The 18,989-nt window shown below is 51.1% G+C and overlaps 9 protein-coding genes across 9 annotated transcripts; 3 read left to right on the top strand and 6 right to left on the bottom strand.

Annotated features, from left to right (window-relative positions):
* Positions 1–208: 208 nt before the first annotated feature.
* erg12 (mevalonate kinase) lies at positions 209–1,801 on the bottom strand (the record flags this gene model as incomplete). Its single annotated transcript, XM_057098653.1, has 1 exon — positions 209–1,801. The coding sequence occupies one exon, from the start codon at positions 1,799–1,801 to the stop codon at positions 209–211; it is 1,593 nt and encodes a 530-aa protein (XP_056963789.1).
* An 846-nt stretch (positions 1,802–2,647) lies between these two features.
* N7533_002002 (putative cation chloride cotransporter) lies at positions 2,648–6,617 on the bottom strand (the record flags this gene model as incomplete). The annotated part of the gene is made up of 4 exons (XM_057098652.1): positions 2,648–5,200; positions 5,257–5,422; positions 5,475–6,066; positions 6,131–6,617. The coding sequence occupies 4 exons, from the start codon at positions 6,615–6,617 to the stop codon at positions 2,648–2,650; spliced, it is 3,798 nt and encodes a 1,265-aa protein (XP_056963788.1).
* Positions 6,618–6,739: 122 nt separating this feature from the next.
* Positions 6,740–6,997, top strand: N7533_002001 (uncharacterized protein; the record flags this gene model as incomplete). Its single annotated transcript, XM_057098651.1, has 1 exon — positions 6,740–6,997. One exon carries the CDS (start codon positions 6,740–6,742, stop codon positions 6,995–6,997), a length of 258 nt encoding a protein of 85 aa, XP_056963787.1.
* A 56-nt stretch (positions 6,998–7,053) lies between these two features.
* Positions 7,054–9,389, top strand: N7533_002000 (putative amino acid transporter; the record flags this gene model as incomplete). Its single annotated transcript, XM_057098650.1, has 2 exons — positions 7,054–9,147; positions 9,219–9,389. 2 exons carry the CDS (start codon positions 7,054–7,056, stop codon positions 9,387–9,389), a joined length of 2,265 nt encoding a protein of 754 aa, XP_056963786.1.
* A 680-nt stretch (positions 9,390–10,069) lies between these two features.
* On the bottom strand, positions 10,070–10,866 carry N7533_001999 (pyruvate transporter MPC1; the record flags this gene model as incomplete). Its single annotated transcript, XM_057098649.1, has 4 exons — positions 10,070–10,142; positions 10,216–10,374; positions 10,482–10,554; positions 10,794–10,866. The coding sequence occupies 4 exons, from the start codon at positions 10,864–10,866 to the stop codon at positions 10,070–10,072; spliced, it is 378 nt and encodes a 125-aa protein (XP_056963785.1).
* A 1,084-nt stretch (positions 10,867–11,950) lies between these two features.
* N7533_001998 (uncharacterized protein) lies at positions 11,951–12,406 on the bottom strand (the record flags this gene model as incomplete). The annotated part of the gene is made up of 1 exon (XM_057098648.1): positions 11,951–12,406. The coding sequence occupies one exon, from the start codon at positions 12,404–12,406 to the stop codon at positions 11,951–11,953; it is 456 nt and encodes a 151-aa protein (XP_056963784.1).
* A 974-nt stretch (positions 12,407–13,380) lies between these two features.
* N7533_001997 (small nuclear ribonucleoprotein-associated protein) lies at positions 13,381–14,360 on the bottom strand (the record flags this gene model as incomplete). The annotated part of the gene is made up of 4 exons (XM_057098647.1): positions 13,381–13,482; positions 13,547–14,197; positions 14,255–14,263; positions 14,334–14,360. 4 exons carry the CDS (start codon positions 14,358–14,360, stop codon positions 13,381–13,383), a joined length of 789 nt encoding a protein of 262 aa, XP_056963783.1.
* Positions 14,361–14,716: 356 nt separating this feature from the next.
* Positions 14,717–15,397, top strand: N7533_001996 (60S ribosomal protein uL5; the record flags this gene model as incomplete). Its single annotated transcript, XM_057098646.1, has 3 exons — positions 14,717–14,719; positions 14,778–15,175; positions 15,271–15,397. The coding sequence occupies 3 exons, from the start codon at positions 14,717–14,719 to the stop codon at positions 15,395–15,397; spliced, it is 528 nt and encodes a 175-aa protein (XP_056963782.1).
* Positions 15,398–16,502: 1,105 nt separating this feature from the next.
* Positions 16,503–18,218, bottom strand: N7533_001995 (carboxylic acid transport protein; the record flags this gene model as incomplete). The annotated part of the gene is given in 5 exon segments (XM_057098645.1): positions 16,503–16,926; positions 16,940–17,193; positions 17,248–17,426; positions 17,482–17,612; positions 17,665–18,218. 5 exon segments carry the CDS (start codon positions 18,216–18,218, stop codon positions 16,503–16,505), a joined length of 1,542 nt encoding a protein of 513 aa, XP_056963781.1.
* Positions 18,219–18,989: the final 771 nt, after the last annotated feature.

Below are 18,989 nucleotides of genomic sequence, written 5' to 3'. Positions count from 1 at the left end.
TGAAAAGGGTTAGTGGCACCATGGAATGGATGGTCCATTAGGATGGATGGGATGATGAGGGCAGTGAGAGATACTATGCCATTATCAGGTCAGATCCAATAGGGGGTGAAGACCCAATAAATTGGCACAGTATTGAGCCATTGAGGCGGGAGTGGTCCGGTATGAAGAAGGCATCATGGCACTGCTAGGCAAGAAGTGAAGGAAGGAATTATTGCGTAGCGCGTTTCCAAAACTTCCAACCCTCCCTCCTCTCCCGGGCATTAGCGCCAACACCAACAAGCCTCTCAATACCCTCCGGCCCCTCAGCATTCTCAAACTTCTGCTGATCAATCTCCTCGCCGCCCTCCTCATCAGAGCCGTTCCGCAAAACAGCCGGGTACAGCACGCCAACACCGTCTCCGCCAAGCGTAGACTCGTACTTGGCGAATCCCTCGTCCGCAAGCTTGGCTTCCAAGTCACGCACGACCTCGGGCTTCGCGTCCGGGCGGAGCAAGGTGATCGCACAACCACCGCCGCCGGCACCGGTCAACTTGGTCCAACCAATATCGGCATAGTCGACCAGTTCGCGGATGCGCTCGAGACGCGGGTGCGAGACGCCCAGCGAGACGAGGAAGCCGTGATTAATGCGGATAAGTTCACCGAAGTGTTCGAGGGTTTCGGTTGAGGCACTGTCGCAGTCGGGGGACTCGATGAGGGAGCGCGCGGAACAGGTGACTTGGTCAATAGCGTCGAGGATGGACTCTGTGACGACCGGGTGGCGTTTCCTCAATTCGCCAACCTTGGCGACTTCGGTCAGGGTGGAGCGGGACTGGCGCGTGTCGACGAGAAGGAGGGGTAGTTCGGGGAAATCGGGCAGGGAAATGACCTCGGGTGGTTTGGTGTAATCGGAGCGTTTGAAGATCACGGCTTTGCCGCCTGCGGCTACCGTGTTATCGACTCCACTGGGGTTGCCGTGGATGCAGAGCTCGCCGACAAAGGCCCAGCGATTGATACGTTCAATTTGGGTCTCGGCTTCCTCGGGAGGTTGGTCTGGATGGGGACCGGCTAGAGTGCGGATTTGTAGGAGGAGGGCGGAACTTAGGCAGACGCAGACACTGGCCGAGCTGCCCAGGCCTGCGCCTGTGGGGATGTTGGAGCGGAGGGTGTAGATTGCACCGGGACTTTGCTTGGAACCGAGGGAGAGGAAGAGGTAGAGGAAGGCAGAAGCGGATCGGACGTGGGTCTTGCGCATTTCTTCAGGGACATCCTTAGAAACGTGCGCGAGGTGGGGTTCGATTGCGGCGACGAGCTCGGGATCGAGGGATGTGACGAGATCGTAGTAGAACTTTTTCTTGGATGGTTGGTGGAAGACATCCCAGGGGAGTTCATCAATTTGCCAAGTATGAGCGAACCCTAGGTCGCGAAAGTTCAATGTGATAGTACGCTGCGATTTGGAGAGGGTCGTGACGAGAAGATAGGAGCGGAGAGAGATGGCGGCAGCCAAGGCAGCCTTGCCATGAACAACGGCATGTTCACCAAAGACAATGACTTTCCCGGGAGCGGATACCATAAAGGCGGGGGCCATAGGTGATGAGGCCTTGCGAGACATGCCTGGACGGCGTGTTTGAGTGCCGTTGGTGGTATTGGTGGAGGTGGAGGAGGCGCTGTCGGAGTCAGGATGGTCAACTCCATGCCCATTTCCGTTGCCATTCGAGACATTCATATTGTAGGAGCGGTCAGGAAGATCGAAATGTGCAACAGGACGGCGAGTAGGATCAGAGCCTCTAACGCTGCCGTTCAATCGACCAGCGGCAGTAGACATGGTTTAGGAAAAAAGGAAAGGAACAAAATAGTTCAGGGGCGAAAGATGAGGGGGGGGCGCAGTAGATGGAAGCAGGCAGAATGAAAACGGCAAGGGGCCCCAGGCAGAGAGAACTTCAACAATTTCTCTGTGACAGGGTTCAAAGGAATATTATAAGTAGTATAAGTGTATGTAACAATTGTACACACGACGGTACAATGAAAGGTTGCTTACTCCAGAAAATCATCGGTGCTCGTAGCTACGGGGTATCCCCAGTCACGCAGACAGCCAATCAGAGTCTGCCGAATGCAGCTTGGTCATCTTTAGCAATTTTGGGTTTAGCGTGGGTATATGGCTTTTTTTCCTTTTTGTTTTTCTATTTTTCTATTTTTTATAGTATTTATTAATAATATTTCCATTCTTTGGCTCGCTTCGTGGCTCAGCACAGGGTCCAACCGCCTTTTGTTGCTCCTTTGGGACGGACAGGCCGCTATATTCAGTTCTAACCCATACATCCAGAGTACATGTACAAAGAGGATCTTGTTTGTATTTTACATTTTACATTTTGTATACATATCATCCAATAGAAAATCACTTGAACATAGAGAAATTCTTAGCCCCGCCGATCCCGGCTGACCTGCAGTAGTTTCCTGGCAGAGGGGCCGCAAACTACTAGTATACGAGCCTGCAGAAAATATATCCAGGTAGACTAATTCTAGTACTACTAGCAGTATACTATCTAGGTGGTATATAGTAATCATGATATTCCCGAGACTTGAACCTGACAGTATTTACCGAAATGGTATGTATCTGTACGCGTATGTGCATATGTGCATACTGCCGTACGTGTTCATGCACTGAGCACATTTACAAATTCATCGTCACCGTCATGCTGTTACTGTGCACCAGCAAGCAAGGCGGCAGCCCATTCCACAGCACCTCCAGATCACTCAGATACGAGGCACTATCTTCCTCTCCCAGGGATGTCCCTTCCACGGGCGATGGGAGCGTGGTGAAGATCACAGCCGTCTCACTGCTCTGCTGCACCATCAATTCATTCAGAATTAGATGCTGCGCCCGACTGGGCAGGTCATTAAAGGACAACGGGATCGAGGCAGGACCAGGGAACCCCGATGCCGTTTGACTGGAGCTTGGCGAGGGCATCGAGGGGCGACGTGCATAGATTGAGTCAAGCTTGCTATGGAAGCGTGGTGGGGAGGCGTTCGACGCAAACATGATACTGGGGCCGGCCCCTTCGTCTGCGTCCGTGTTGACCTTGGCCTCGGGGATAGGCGAGGAACTGAACCGGTTGCTAGATACGTTCCTACTGAGACCCGGACGGGGAGTCGGTTTGCTCTTGGGTGAGCCAGTGTCGCCGGTCTCGATGATTGAAGGAATTAATCGCCCAGACGAGTCCCTGCGAGGTGTTAGTTGGCCCGTAGGACTCACACCAGAGCTCCGTTCATCGCTCTGACTCCGCTCGAGGGGCCGTAAGAGGTCAACGTTCTCGCTGTCACGATTACTCGCATCATTCTCATGCGCAATGCTTTCCTCGCCCTCGTCAATCTCGGGATCGCTGATGTAAGGGTCGAAATCGCTGTCGTCGCTGCTTGCACTAGACGAATTGTCACCATCATAGTCGACAAATGCATCTAACAAGCGATGTGTCTGCATGCCAAGGCTGACGCTTCCAAGTGCGCGGAAACTGGACACGGATCGTCGGCGCTTCGATATCAATCGACGCAGCCCTGTGACGCGCTGCTGAAGAGGCCGGTTACCGCTGTCCTGACTAGTCGGGCCTTGCCATGTCGACGTGCGGTCGATATGCGGGAAATCGTCGCCTGTGGGCTGCTGCTCTTGCTCCTGCGAGTTCTGGAAACGGGTGCGTGCCTTCACGACTCCCTGCCACCAATCTTCATTCTTAAGTACAGTATTCACATTTTCTTGGGCATCCTCCATTTCCGAGGAGGTGTCGCCATTCACAATGACGCGGTAGGCCTTGAGATCGCCGCGGGCAAGCCAGAAGACGAGCACCTCGGCTTGAATTCGCAGTTTGTCGAGAAGAGCCTCCACGCGCCCTCGCTCGTCTTCGACGTCAGTTTCGTATTCGACGAACACGGCAACCCGCAATTGGTACGTTTTCTTCCATGATGGAACCGTGTTCAGAATGCAACCGAGTTGAAGGATCAAGGTATAGGTGTCAAAGTTCGTAGTAAGCACATTCTGTTTGCTCTCAGTATCTGCGCCAAGTTCCGCAGACATCTGGATCGGCCATAGATCGATGTATTTCTTTGTATGGCGGCCATGAAGATCCGGCAACTCAAGATCTTCGAATCCTTTGGCAACAGCAACATTGATCCGAAGCTTGAACAGCAGATCTTCCAGAATTGTCACGTAGCTCTTGCAGCTCATGCCTTTGGTGGGCGGCACAGGCTCGTCCTGTCCATCATATTTGGATCCAAGGATAGAAGATCGCCGTCTGGGTTTCGAAGATTCTCTGCGATTGCTGCTCAAAGAGAAAGTCTCTGCCAGGTTTTGGTCCTCTCTAAATTGGTCGATCACAACGATGTTCGGTCGCATCCCTCCTAGCCCGGAATTAAGGACGATATTTCGCATGCCCCATTCAACTGCCGGGGAAATTGCGATATTGACAAATGCTTTAATCTTGGAAAATTCGACGAGTTTCGTCCACGCTGTTTGCTGACGGCGTGCCTCTGGAACGGCCGCTGAAAAGTCATCGGTCACCAGGACGTGACCAAGAACGAACAAGGCACCTTTCTTCAGCGAGTTACAAAAGGATACCATCTTATACTGTCGATCAAGGTCGCTGACGAAAAGCAAGATCTGCGGCCGCCAGAATTTCACATGTTCCTGTCGCAAGCGGAGCAAGTATTTTCGTACTTGATGGTAAATCAGACTTTGGCTGACATCGCCCCAAGATTTTGGCGGCGAGGTATAATGAATCAGGAGGAAAAGAAACACCAGGATTCCCACGCATCCCCCTGCATATAGACCATCCACAAAGAACATGCTGACTCCGCTGACAACAGTTCCAATGGCAGCAGTCTGCCAGTTGAAATAACGGAACGACGGTCGGAAGTTCGGGGCTGATCCTATTTTCAAAAGGAAGCAAGCCAAGTTCGTCACCAGGAAGGTCATTAAGTAGGCCATGGTAACGAAAGAAGCAATGCGATTAATATCAAACAACATCGTAACCTGGGCAAAAATGAATGTCACAATGATGGCATATACAGGATCGTCGCTCTTCTTCGTGCCCTGACTAAACATGGTGAGTCCAGGAAGGAGACTGTCCCGCGCAATTGCTTGGAGAAGCTTTGCGGAACCAATCACGCCCATCAGAGCGGAGAAAAAACTAGTTGCAAATTCTCCAAGAAGAATAAGGATATCGGATGCATTTACCTTGTGGAGAGGTCAGCATTTTCCTAGTGGCAAACAAGTATAGAGCGAATACATACAACTTGAATCACATTGGCGTTATTGTAAAACGACTCTCTAGTGATGGAAGACGCCATTGCAAGAATAACCAATCCGTATGTGATGAATGTCAAAGCAAGACCAGATAGGGTGCCTTTGGGGATTGCTTTGCTCGGATGTTTCAGATCACCCGACATGCTTGCACCACTGCCAGGAAAGTCAGTAACACAGCACGACATGAGGAGATGAGCTGACTTACGCAAATATACCGCCGGTAGCAGGAAATAAAATGCCAAAGAGGTCTTGAAAATTCTCTCTTCCCTTCATCTGGCTGCCCGCAGCGCCCTTGGTGAGATGAGGCATGAGGTTCTTCGTTAGAGTCTGCAGACTGAGACCCGTGAATTCCACGCGTTCCTTAGGTGAGTAGAATGGTTTCACGAAAAGGGCAGAAAGTGGGATGCTAAATGTGGCCACGAGAAGGATAATGAGGAGGCCATTGCTAGCTCTCGCAAATATAGAGCTTCCTGCTAGACAGATTGCCGTGCAAAGAATCAAGATGACAGTTCCCCAAAGATATTGCCACCAGAAACCTTCAGCGAGAAAATTTGCCAACGAGCCCCGGCTCATCCCGAAATTCTCTGTGAAGCAGTCTATCAAACCGACGGCATTCATGCCGGTGTTGAAAACATATCCCAGGTAGAACACGATTCCAATCGACCCACCGAATTCCGGACCGAGTGACCGTGATATCAAGTAATAGGCACCTCCACCTCGGACGGTGCCATTGGATGCGATTGCAGAAAGAGACATCGTTGTTACGAGGTTGATCATATATGACACCAACAATAGCCCTACAGGGTGGTTAGTCGCAAAGCCCAGTCCACTTCATTCAACCCTCCACTCCGAGATCCTTACCCAGTATGCCCAATAATCCAGCCTGGCCAAGAATGAATCCGAATCGAAGGAACATAAGAATGCTAAGCACGTTCAACGTGGTAGGCACAAATACTCCGGAGAATGTTCCAAGCTTTTTAGACTCCTCAATTGCACGAGGTCGATGTCCACTCCTATCCTTCTTATCCACACTGGAATCTCGAAGAGGTCCAGCGGAGAAAGATAGCTGTGAGATACCACTCTCCTCATGAGTGCCATTATTCTGTTCGACACCGGTGGCGTTCAACCACCATCGAGACAGTCCCCCTAGAAAGTTTCTGGGCAAAGAATGTCGTCGAGTCTCTCCCGACTCTCCCTGATCCAACCCATTTTGTCGGGACCAGATATTCGAGGGCCAGTTCAAAATACCCGCACGACTTTCTGTATTATCTCCATGTTCATTTGGATCAAGGCGAGAGACATCTTCTTCGGGAGTGCGAGTCGAGAAGTTCGGACGTCGTCGAGACATCACGATATGACCCGTCAACAATGATCAGAACCGCTCGAGCAGGAGCATGAAGACGAATAGTCTCCAGCAGTCCCGTACCGAATGACTTCGAAAAAGAAAGAAAGAAAGAGGAAATAGCAAAAATGCAAAGCGAGCAAGGGGAGAACTACCAGCCCACCTGCGTCACAGCGCGTCTGGAGGAGATGACGATGGAGGAAGAACAAACAGTGCAAACCCCGCCGATCGGCCCTCCAAGCGGACCCAACTTTGTCAGCTGTCATTCTCCTTCTCCAGTTGCAGACGACACTGACCAGACCAGCTTTGAGCTTGAGACTCCCTCTTCTCTCCCTCGAATGTTCGCGCTTACGACTCGCACACAGTCTGGTTTCATTATATTCTAACCTGATGCAATTCAAGCAAGCGTCGACTTGACCCTCCCCCCCCTCCCCCTGACACCATGAACAACGGAGAGAGTTCCTCGTTGAACCCACCCCGGTCGCTGCCAATCTCGACCTCGTCCATTCGATCTACGTCACCAGCACCGGAGGGAAACAGACAAGCCTCTATTGCCCGCCTTGCCTCGCCGGTGCCTTCACCGGCTCTAGGTACTTCCTTGTCGTCTCGTCAAGGTATCCCGACCGGCCGCCCCGTCTCCACAACGAATACCAACATCACATACACCAACGACCAAAATTTCCGATATGTGGACGACCCATCTTCACTCCCAGGTCCGGGCCAGTCTATGATTGCTTCCCAACTGCAAGAGAGTCTCGGTCGCTCGCCCCCGAATTTCGGGACCCCTTCCCGGGTCGCTGCGTCTCCGGCGTTGCATGCGCTGCAAGATAACCGACCTGTGGGCTCCCAGTATGGTTCATTCGACACAAAGACTGGCTCCGAATTCAATGGAGGGCAGCCCTATGAGGATCCGGAGGTAGTGAGAAGACATCTGGTCATGCCACAGCACGCCTCGGAAGCCCGAGAAGCTCCGTCGGAGCTTGGCACCAGCATGGGCGATGATGAGTTCTCCAGTCTGCAGCTGCAAGGTGGAGACATTACTCGACATGTGTACAAATGGGCCGAAGATGCGGAGGCGGAGGCCGCAGGTCGGTTTGCCCGCAGTAAGAGTTTCAGCGTCAGTCGACCTACCCCTGAGCAAGAAACAGAGGATATCCACACGATACAGATTCCTGGCGGTTTCCGTCGAGATTTCTTGCGCAGAAACGCGGGAAGTCCGCACCGGGGAAGCGTTCAAAGATCTAATTCAGGAAATGGTCTCCCCGCGCACCCCCAGCTTCCCACTACGAGCTTTATCGAGTTTCTATCTCTTTATGGACATTTCGCTGGTGAGGAGTTGGAGGAGGATGACGAAGTTCTGGGTCCGGATGAGTACTTTTCCTCCGAGTCCTGGGATGAAACCGAGGGTCGAGCCTCTGGGGAAGATGCAGCCCTGCTCCAAGGAGAGGGGGCTGGCCGCCGAAAGCGCAAGCACAAGCAGCGTGCTCCCGCTGGAAACACTACAGCGACTGGTGCGGTTATGCTGCTGCTCAAGTCATTTGTGGGAACGGGAATTCTGTTCCTGCCTCGTGCATTCTTGAACGGAGGTATGCTTTTTAGTAGCATGGTGCTGCTGGGAGTTTCATGCTTGAGCTACTATGCTTTCATCCTGCTGGTAAATACTCGCATGAAGATTGAAGGCTCTTTTGGTGATATCGGTGGTATTCTGTATGGAAAGCACATGCGACGTATCATCTTGGGATCGATTGTTTTGAGCCAGTTGGGATTCGTTTCCGCATATATCGTCTTCGTATCCCAGAACCTTCAGGCATTCGTTCTTGCGGTGAGCAAGTGCGAGTCCTTCATCGATATCAAGTTCATGGTTTTGATGCAACTGGTTATCTTCTTGCCACTCTCCTTGATTCGTGATATCAGCAAACTCGGATTCACCGCACTTATCGCCGATGCCTTCATCTTGCTGGGTCTTCTGTATATCTACTACTATGATGCGAGCACTCTCATTGGCAACGGAGGTATTGCCGATATCATTGACTTCAACCCCACGACTTGGTCCATGTTCATCGGAACGGCGATTTTCACCTACGAGGGTATCGGTCTCATTATTCCTATCCAGGAATCTATGAAGGAGCCACGCCGATTCCCAGGCATTCTGGCCGGCGTCATGATCATCATTACCTTGATCTTCTTGTCCGCCGGTGCCCTGAGCTACGCTGCCTACGGATCGGCCACGAAAACGGTCATTCTTCTCAATCTGCCCCAGGACGACAAATTCGTCAATGTGGTTCAGCTCCTCTATTCGCTGGCGATTTTGTTGAGCACACCGCTGCAACTCTTCCCCGCCATCCGTATCCTGGAAAACGAACTCTTCACCCGCAGCGGCAAGTACAATCCATACATCAAGTGGAAGAAGAACGCCTTCCGTTTCTTCTTGGTGATTATCTGCTCTATCGTCGCCTGGGCTGGTGCCGATAACCTGGACAAGTTTGTTTCGCTGGTCGGAAGCTTCGCCTGTGTCCCTCTTATCTACGTCTACCCGGTAAGTCCGCGTCTCTTACCCGGTTACCTTCCTGATTTGAAATTCCACGCTAACCCACATTCTTTATTCAGCCTCTACTCCACCTCCGAGCCTGTGCCACTTCCAGACGGCAGGCAATTGCCGACGCAGGTCTCGCCGTCTTTGGCGTAATTTGCTGCATCTACACGACATTCCTGACTCTTCAAAACTGGGCCGCTGGCGCCGGTGACGTTCCCAGCCCCGGATACTGTGATCCGGTATAATCTACACACGGTGTAGTTTAATGACGTCTTATTCTTGTTTCAACACTAGAGTGTCGCATAGCATTTGATATCTTTTTGTTTCACGTAGGGGCGAAGAACAGCTATGCAGACTTGGTGTTTTTGGGTCTTCTTTTGACAAATTGCCAGTGTATTAGGCGTGATGAGGGGTTCGGTGGTTTCATTTTTGTATACATATTCGACAAGGTTGGCGCATCTGCCTACCCATCTCACGATGGTCATTTCAAATTCACGATTCGTATGCAATTATTTTTAATTATTTTTTGGATAAACAGTCAAATACGCAGCAGCTAGATTTTAATGGTTAGACTACGAGACTCGGATCCAAGTTCTCATCAAGAAAGCACTTGGGGAATAATACCTGGATGACGACTGGGACGATTTTATCAAAACAATGATTCAAGCACAATGTAGAACCTATGTACAGTGGCCGAGACAGATGGATCATACGTCTCCATGCCAAATCTCCAACCCCATCCGCTCCATCACCCACCCCCAACACGGCAGTCGCTCTATAGGAACCTCTATACCACAACTTTTTTCTTCACTGCCATAAAGGACCGGCCACAAAGCGAGTTTTGACAAACGCGTGAATAGAGAAATGCAATGCCGTGACGAACGAGGTAATAAAAAAGAACTTTCCGAAGCCTTGTTCTCTTTCTCTAAGCACCGGCCTCAGTGGCCTTGCCGCCCTCAGCGGCCTTGGCGGCGAGCGCAGCTTCCCGGCCGCCCCAGCTAAAATCAAAAGCATGTTAGCTAATTGTTGCAAAGCAAAGTTATGGGCTGTCGCGTGCGGAAAGTAACGTACTTCCAGTAGTTCAGGTAACGGTATCCCTGGACGGACTGAGCACAGAAGTTGGTCAAGTGGCAGCCGAAGAGGAGGTAGTTGGCGGGTGTGACGGCGAGAGAGTAGCGCATGAAGGTGACAGCGTAGACGACCAGGCAACCGGTCATGGGGCCGGAGATACTGCAAAGGGGTGTCAGCGGATCCGAGCAGGGACGAAATGGGGACGAGGGCGAGGAGGAAATTGTCCGCGGAGATATGGGCGGCGGCTTCTCGCATTCAGAACATACATTTCAGGGTCCTTTTGGGTGTCCATCACAGCAGCGAAAGGAATACCGAAGTTGGAGACGGGGCCCCAGAAGTCTGCGAAGGGTCGTGATTGTCAGTCATTGTTCAGCGAAAGCCAGAGCCATTGAAGATTGCTTGGGCATTGAGAATTCAAGATCTCTCCCAGAGCTCATTCTTGGATCTCCGGTGAGATCCCAAATGGCAATCTCACGACCGCTGTTGTTTCTGTCCGTCCTCTTCACGGAGGTGTCACAGCTGGCCGATCTCGGGGAAGCGCGGCGCGGCGGGAAACTTGGGAGTCGGGGTTCACGTACGAGTCGAGCAGACATAGTCGGCAACCTTGTTGGAACGGATCTTGGCGTTGATCGCCTTAATAACAGCGGCCATGACGGATGTTGCTGAGAGGGGAGATGTTCAAAAAAGTGACTCTGAGGGTTGAGGTTGGGGTCTGCGGGTTCGGAAGTACTTGACTTACCCGGCGTTGACCGTTCACCGGTGTCACGTGCCAGGTGGCTTATCTCCGTCTGGCATTGCTTCCCAGTGCAAATGAAGGGAATGTTTAATCGTTTTATTTTGGTGTTGGTTCGGTTCAGACCTGCGACAGAACGCTTTCTATACTTTGACTGCCAAGCTATGCATGCGTGGTTGCGTAATGGGCAATTTGACCAGCCAGCCGTCAAACTAGTAGTAGTAGTAGTATTACCGGGGTTTGGAAATCCACCATGTATACTAGTATACCGTTATCCTGATAATAAATTCAATGTTGATAGCAAAACAATTGAAAATAATTACTACCTAGGTAGGATCTAATTTGTTTAGAAAACAGGGATATCTACTAGTATCTTAGGGAGGTATTATCTTCCGCTGTTTTATCCGAAGTCCAGCGCATTCCAAGTAGCGTCGTTTCCTTGCCGTTGACGAATATGGTATGGGCAACTCGCAGGTCAATTTGGCGAGTTGAGAGATCCGCGGCGTCTACAGAGATCCCAAGAGCAGGCTCCTCCAATGCAGAATTTTCAGAGATTCAGCAACAAGTAGCATTCCCAAAAAATTAAACCAAGAAATTTTGAATCCCTTTTCGATGCACTGCGCATGTTCCGCAGAATCAGGTGAGTGGGACTTGAGGACAGACTGGAGAGATCAAGCTTCATTCGCTCGTCATTTCTCAGCTTGTCCCCGAAGATGATGCATGATCCCTACTCCCTCATCAGGTTCAAACTGAGCTTTTTCCTCCACTTGCAATTTTCCCAAGAGCTACCAAAATAATCAGTCGTACAGAGCCAGCATAACCGGTGGGAGTGCTCACAGATCTCATCCGGGATCGGATTGTCACAGAGGGCAATGAGGATTGCATTGATTCATTATGGAGGGCCAGGCTGCATCTAGGGAAGGTATGGTACTATGCTGCGTCGCAGGATAGCCATATGGGGTCTTTGATGCCTGCATGAGCTCTCTGTGTGCCTCTGCCAGTTCATGGGAGACTCGTTCGGTGTACGGCAGTGGCAGGACCAGTAGACCCACGGGGGAGTGTAGGGAGTGATAGACGAACATCGCTAATACTGCAAATCTCTTCCTCCCATTTGGTGTTGTATTTGGCCTCGTCCTCGGACTTCCACGTGAATGCCTTGATGCCATGAATGTAATCGCCAACTGATTCTCGAGACGGGATATCCTGCCAGCAGGCCTTGGGCCGATCAGTTTTGGGCATCCTTTTGAGCACTACTGTGCAGTTCTTCTTGTCTTCCTGCGTGAACGACACACAGCTCTGCAAAATGTCCCCATCCATCCTCCTCTCCAGGTAATCCCGGATGTTGATGCCCAGATGGCGGAATTCAGTGTGGTCCTTGTTGTGGGTGCTCTTTGCGTGGTAAGGATAAGAGATGATCAAGCGCCATGCATGATCCGGGCAGAAAAAGACATACGACATCTAGTAAGAGGGGGTCTTGCCGCATGAGCTGTAGGATGTTGAAAACCATATGCCGTGCACCCAACCTTGGACCTTGGTAGTCATACTGAGGTGGTAGTGGTACATGCGGAACAAGACGTTGGCGTTGTCAACATTGGTGTTTCAGAATATTTGATGAGATGTAGCGTCGTTGTGAGGAGCTCAGGCATGACGCTACTCGCAGGTAGCAGGTGACGAAAGTAATCTAATTGGGTAGAAGAAGAAGAAAAGACGGAAGCAACCAAGTAAACTAGTGTAGGCGTGTACCTACTAAGTGTATGCCATCTGGATCTGGTTAATGCATCAGCGCAAGAAAAGTGATAACCATCTACAATCAATCTATGACCGAACCTCATTCTTCGATCGTATTTTGATATGAAAGCGTGGCTTCCATGCCATGGAGGTATTTTAGATAGCTCAGTAGTCATCTCATATACCACACTAGTATTATGACTAAATTACTATCTCATTCTCATTATGTCGCTTTCCAAGGTTGCTCTCTTTGGTATGCTCTCTTAACCCGCATTACTTTACTAATACACAATCCTCTAATACGATTCACAGCTCCAAAGCAAGTTCAAACTGATTCCTAGAAGCCGTAGCAGCTCTATTAGGGAGCCGAGGAGTCTGCCAGAAACTACGTTTGTATTAGTGCAAACTCAACTCGCGCTGAAATCGATATGTATTGCAATTTTTTGCGACGAAGGGGCCATAGGAGCTAGGTAGCATTATTGTAGTACTGAATGCGAATCTCAAAAGGATTTCGGGGCTTTTTTCCAATCCTTGACACGACCTCCGTCCCCATGCGCCGCAACGCCTACCCGGTAATTGTGGGTTAATCGAGCATATACGAATGCTGCCTGACCGCGGGAATATTGGTTCCACGTAACACCGAACCCCATCTCATTTCCCGGGCAAAAAACAGACCGCTCATCATATGGAGCGTGAATTCCCTTCTAAAACACATTTATCCAATCATCGACCACCGAAACCGGGAGGGGGGTATCCCCGTCCTTGGCCAGGGGGCTGGAATCCTGGAGGAGGTTGGAAAGCGCCAGCTAAAGATATAACGTCAGCAAATTCATCCAAGATAAACCTTATACGGACAAGAGTGAAGCTTACGAGGAGCGCCTTGTGGAGCAAATCCAGGGGGGAGGAGCGAAGCCAGCTGCAGGGTATAAGAGTTAGCATGCGCGCATGTTTGTGGAGTATAGTGTATAGCTTACGAGGTCCACCAGGGGGTCCTCCACGACCGGCGAATCCGGGAGGGGGAGCACCAGGGAATCCACCAGGAGGGAAACCTCCGAATCCACCAGGAGGAGGGGGGCCACCCACGCCAGCAGCGGGACCACCAAGACCAACGGGCAGGCCACGACCAGCGGGCTTGCTAATACCGGGGCCTGCAGCAAGAGTAGCGGCAGCACCCGCGGCGCCGGCACCGGCGTTACCGAGACGTGCAGATGGATCGGCTGGGGGAGGACCATCGACGGAGCAAGAGACGACTTGAGCGCCGCGAATGATAGTCAGACCGAGAGTGCGCTTCTCCTCCGCCTCGACCAGCGGGGTGTTCGCGGGGCCAGCGGCCTTTCCTTTGCGCTTGATGCGGCGGAATTCTTCTGTGTCGGCGAGAACGAGGTTCATGTGCTGGAGTGTAACCACAAAATTAGCTGTGTCCGGGGCAATGGTAGATAATTGACGGACCTTATCAAAGGCCAGCATCTGACCGGTCATTTGGCGACCATCGTTGAGGGTCACTCTCATGCGGTAGTTGATCTGAGAAACTTGTTAGGCAATCAATCGGGTGATTCGGTATCGAAAAAGTAGACTCACGAGGTTTTGCTAGAACATAATATGTTAGCGACAGCCATTGACAACACGACGTTGGGTGCACGGAGGGACCAGGACTTACCATCTTGCCCTGCTTGTTGGCGGCCATGGTTGGCGAGAATAGCGCGCACGAATGCGACTTGATAGATCCAAAAAGTAAGAAGACAGCAACAAGTGCTCTCTCAACAGTGTAGGATCAAACAGGCGCGGATCCGTTGACGAGCTCTAGCTTTCGCCGGACTTCAGAGTTCTGGATATCGAATGACTAAGCCACTCTGATCATGTGACACTTACTGCCTAAGGCGGCGAGAGAATCAGAGTTTCGGTCCGTTAGTCAGCAACCCTCTCGCTTCCGACTCCCGTGACCCTTCTCCCGTGACCGCCCACACAAACGCTTTTGTGACTTTTTGCAGATTGGAATTCCATCTTGTCGATAACCCACCTCACGCCACAACATCAGTCGCCATGGTATGATACACCACCCCCTCATTGAATGTGAATTTGCAATCGCCTAACAGCAATGCAGTCGGACGGAAAGGACAAGAGCGCCAACCCCATGCGCGAGCTGCGCATCCAGAAGCTCGTGCTGAACATCTCGGTCGGTGAGTCTGGTGACAGACTTACTCGTGCCGCGAAGGTGCTTGAGCAGCTGTCTGGTCAGACCCCTGTCTACTCCAAGGCCCGCTACACCGTCCGTACCTTCGGTATCCGCCGTAACGAGAAGATCGCCGTCCACGTTACCGTCCGTGGCCCCAAGGCTGAGGAGATCCTCGAGCGTGGCCTGAAGGTCAAGGAGTACGAGCTCCGCAAGCGCAACTTCTCCGAGACCGGCAACTTCGGTTTCGGTATCTCCGAGCACATTGATCTGGGTATCAAGTACGACCCCGGTATCGGTATCTACGGCATGGACTTCTTCTGCTGCATGTGAGTACATCGAAGAGGATGGGAGGCAGTCACTCTGCAAATCCCTCCTCAAGGAAGCTATTTTCAGGGTGGATTGGGATGCTGACTATTTCTAGGACCCGCCCCGGTGAGCGTGTCGCCAAGCGTCGTCGCTGCAAGTCCAGCATTGGTGTCAACCACAAGATCAACACCAACGAGACCATCAAGTGGTTCAAGAACCGCTTCGACGGTATCGTCCGGTAAACGCTTTAACGAGTGTTGAGGAAACGGGATGGAGGCCCGGTTGAAACTGTGATTTACGATGCATCGATGGGAGCCAAAAATTCTTTCTCCGAAACAAAAAATCGGCCCAGGACGGAAGACCTCGTCGAACCCGGCCGGGCTCCCGGTCCCTGCGTCGGCAATGGTGTTCTGAAACCCTTTCTCTTATTTTTTATCTACCACGGCAACCAGGATAGGCGTGCTAGAGACATGAATCTACTACCTTGCAAAACTCACACAGTTCCACTTTTCACAATGAAGGCTACACAAAAGGTGTTGTTTCTCCGCATAACCATTGTTGAAAAGAAAGACGACACTAGCACTGTCTGTGTCTGTCACAACTCGCTTGATTGGTCTCGTACCTTCAAAGAGTCGGTCTCTCCAATTTCCTCGTACACTGTGCTTGGCTTTTGGGAGTACCACCTGGCCTATCTCTCTGTCTTTTCCTGTCTCAACCTGGAGCCGCTTTCCCTCGCGTAGCAGTAGGTCGTAGTTTGTAATTGATGTAAATCGAAGCTCCTATCCGAGTCCCTGGGGAGCATATCCGGGGTATGCTGCTCCCTCCAAGTAAAGTGCTACGCTATGACCCCTGACTGCCAGTGCTGGACCGAACTCTTTTCACGTCACTAGGTTCAAATTCCGGTGCTTTTTTTGAGCCTGTCTGGCCCCTTCGCCTTGAGTGCTGATGCGGAGAAAAGTATCGTCACCAAGATGCTAGCCTGGCCCTCTCTGGTATCGCCTTAGCTATCCCTGGGGAAGGCCATGTCAGTGGTCGCTATCGATCAACAACTCCCTCTTGCCTCATATTCTCGGAGTGAGCTGTGATACTGTTTCCTACATGTTGATGAGATCAGTATCCTTGCTTATAGGATGCACTCTGTGCACACGACTTATCGCCTCTCTTCACGCCTACTACCATCCAGCATTATTACAACACTATGCATGATACATACTTGATTCTCGATTATCTATGCGAATTTACGATGCAAGGTAAAATCTATGGCAATAAAAAAACGGATCACATAAATATTATGTATAGTACGTCCTATATTCGATCCAGTGCTCCCGTCGCCTATCTGATTCCCAATCATAACTTCTCGTTGACAGTCTCAATTCTCTCTTCTTTCGCCTGGCTTCCATTGCCAATCTTCTTCTCTGGATCGCCTGTCTCAATATCCGCAACCTTGGTAGCAGCTACCTCGTCAACTCCAGCCACCGCACTCTCAAAGCGCCGGCCACGTTTCTCGGGTCCAAAAGCGGCAGTCACCGCGATTCCTGTGGCAATTATAGCAGTTGCAACACCCATTACAGGCCCATAAGCCGATACTCTGTGACCAGATGCCGCAGTGATCCAGGTCTTTTCAGCAACAGCGTTCACAATCTGCGCAGATGGAGAACTGATCATGTTTCCGATTTGGTAGGTCAACCCAGGGAACGTGGATCGGAACTCGGGAGGCGAGAGCTCATTCAGATGGATGGGAATCACCCCCCCATGCTCCTTGGACGAAGAACTGCATGAAGAACCCGGAGGCACTTAACGATCGCTCACCCTGTGGCATGATCCATGCAGGAATGAGAATGCCCGAAATCAAAGCTGATACGATCATCGCGCGACGACGGCCGACGAATTGTGAAAGGTAGCCGATAATAGTTCCACCAACGCAGGCTCCAGTCTTCATCAGGATAGAAGCCCTGGAGGCACCCGCGTTGTCGAGCTCTTTCTCTGTGAGCATGAACGTTGTGTACGAATCTTGGGATGTATGCGAATAATAGTTGAACTGATTTGAAACCACGTTAGATTATATCCTCTTTTTCAACCGCTGTAAACTTACCCAAGTCATCAAAATGACACAGTAAATGCAAAGCTTCCACTGTTTGGCCAGCATAGTTCGAGTCTCCTTGGAGAACTCTGCCGCCGTCATCGTCCGTTTGCCTGCTTTTTTGGCCTCGAGGAATTGCTGGGATTCGGGGAACAGAATGCGAATGAGACCGACGCCGATGGAAAGCCCAGCTGCATGAATAGTATTGTTAGTTTATGCATTTATCTTTTGTTGCGGATTACTTACCCGCCGCCCAAAATACAGTCTTCCAACTATCGGTACTCCCACCTACACCGAGATTGGCACATGCTGCAAGCACATAACCGAAGGAGTACCCTTGCTGAAGAATGCCCGACATGAGACCTCTGGCGTTCACACTATTTGTAATGATTAGCTACTTATGACTGGCCGGCACTGGAAATCACTTACGGACAATGCTCCAGGGACATCGCAATAGCATTTCCATACACACCACCCATAAAAAGGCCAAATAGACTTCGGACTGCCAGGAACTGCTGGAAAGTGTGACTATAGATCGTTGCGATTTGCAATACTCCAAGAATGATCATGTTAAGAACCATCGGCCACTTGCGACCATATTTATCTCCAGCAAGTCCAAAAAATGCGGCACCCACACTCCTCAGAAGAAGGGTTAGTGTTATAGCAGTCGAGATCTCTGTCTTCGAACGGCCATAGTAGTCAGACAGTTTCTTTTGTTGGATAGACAGGGCATGGAAGTCAAAGGCATCAGCAGTCCACGCTGTGAACCCCATGAGAAAGAAAAGCCAGTCCCGGGCCGAGAGCTGCATCATCAAGCTGATTGGGTTGCGAATGGGCTCCGGTGCCTGCCATTCTGTACGAGTCTCGCCATATTCATTGGTGACTTCCACACGCTGTTTCCAGATGAACAAATCTCCAAATGCCTGCCGAGCGGTAGGAATAATCCCCTTCGCAATGGGCTCTGCCACTTCGTTGGAAGCCATAATCGGACAAACGGAAATCCACAAGGTGGGATTTTTGATACCGGTCGAAATGTCAACAAGCTCGTATCTAACTGTATGTTTCCTTCAACCTCGGAGCTTTACCGAAGCGCGGTATCGCCCTTCTTATAGCCATTGCGAGGCCCTCGGCCAAACCCTGCCATACCCCTGCCCCGCATTCAGCTCCCGCATATATTTCGTGATCAGAGTAACTGGGCTATCGGCCCCAGAATTGTCCCGTGCCTCCACGCGGGGAGATCCCACTCGGCTGACCAGCCAAGATGCTGCCAAGGGTCTCGGCCATCCGTGCCCGCGCCAGTAAGTGATACTATACGATGTTTATCCCGCAACTCAGGCTTAAAGTGTCAGCTTGGCGTGGGCAGACTTCTACCCCGAGATCCTTTCGGCCTTGGCTGACATTTTGAGCGCAAGGCCGCTGGGCGGCATCGGTATCTCGGTGCTTCTTAGCCAATTGAAGAATGGCCGTCCTGCGGAGTGAGGAGGGGGTTTGCTCGTAAGGTTTTCCCCAGAGGCTCTTTTCATGAATCAGTTATTGGGATATTTGAGCTGGGGGCGTGGGAAAGCTTTGAACAAAGCAGCCGACAAACAAGGTGGGCGCCACACTCCTTGGGTCACATCTTGTGTTTGCCACGCAGCTTACTTTTCTGTTTTTGCTTTTTTTCCCATTCTGGTGGCTGGTAGGCGAAGACTGGGCTTGGTGCTTGTGATATATAAGACTGTCCAGGTGTGTGTTGGCAATGGCTCGACCTAATT

Source organism: Penicillium manginii (genome assembly GCF_028828005.1).
Source record: "Penicillium manginii strain IBT 31320 chromosome Unknown utg000002l:1.0-5564898.0:1.0-5567710.0, whole genome shotgun sequence".
Lineage (NCBI taxonomy): Eukaryota > Fungi > Ascomycota > Eurotiomycetes > Eurotiales > Aspergillaceae > Penicillium > Penicillium manginii.
The sequence above is the reverse complement of the archived record's forward strand: the minus strand, read 5'-3'. Positions and strand labels throughout refer to the sequence as shown.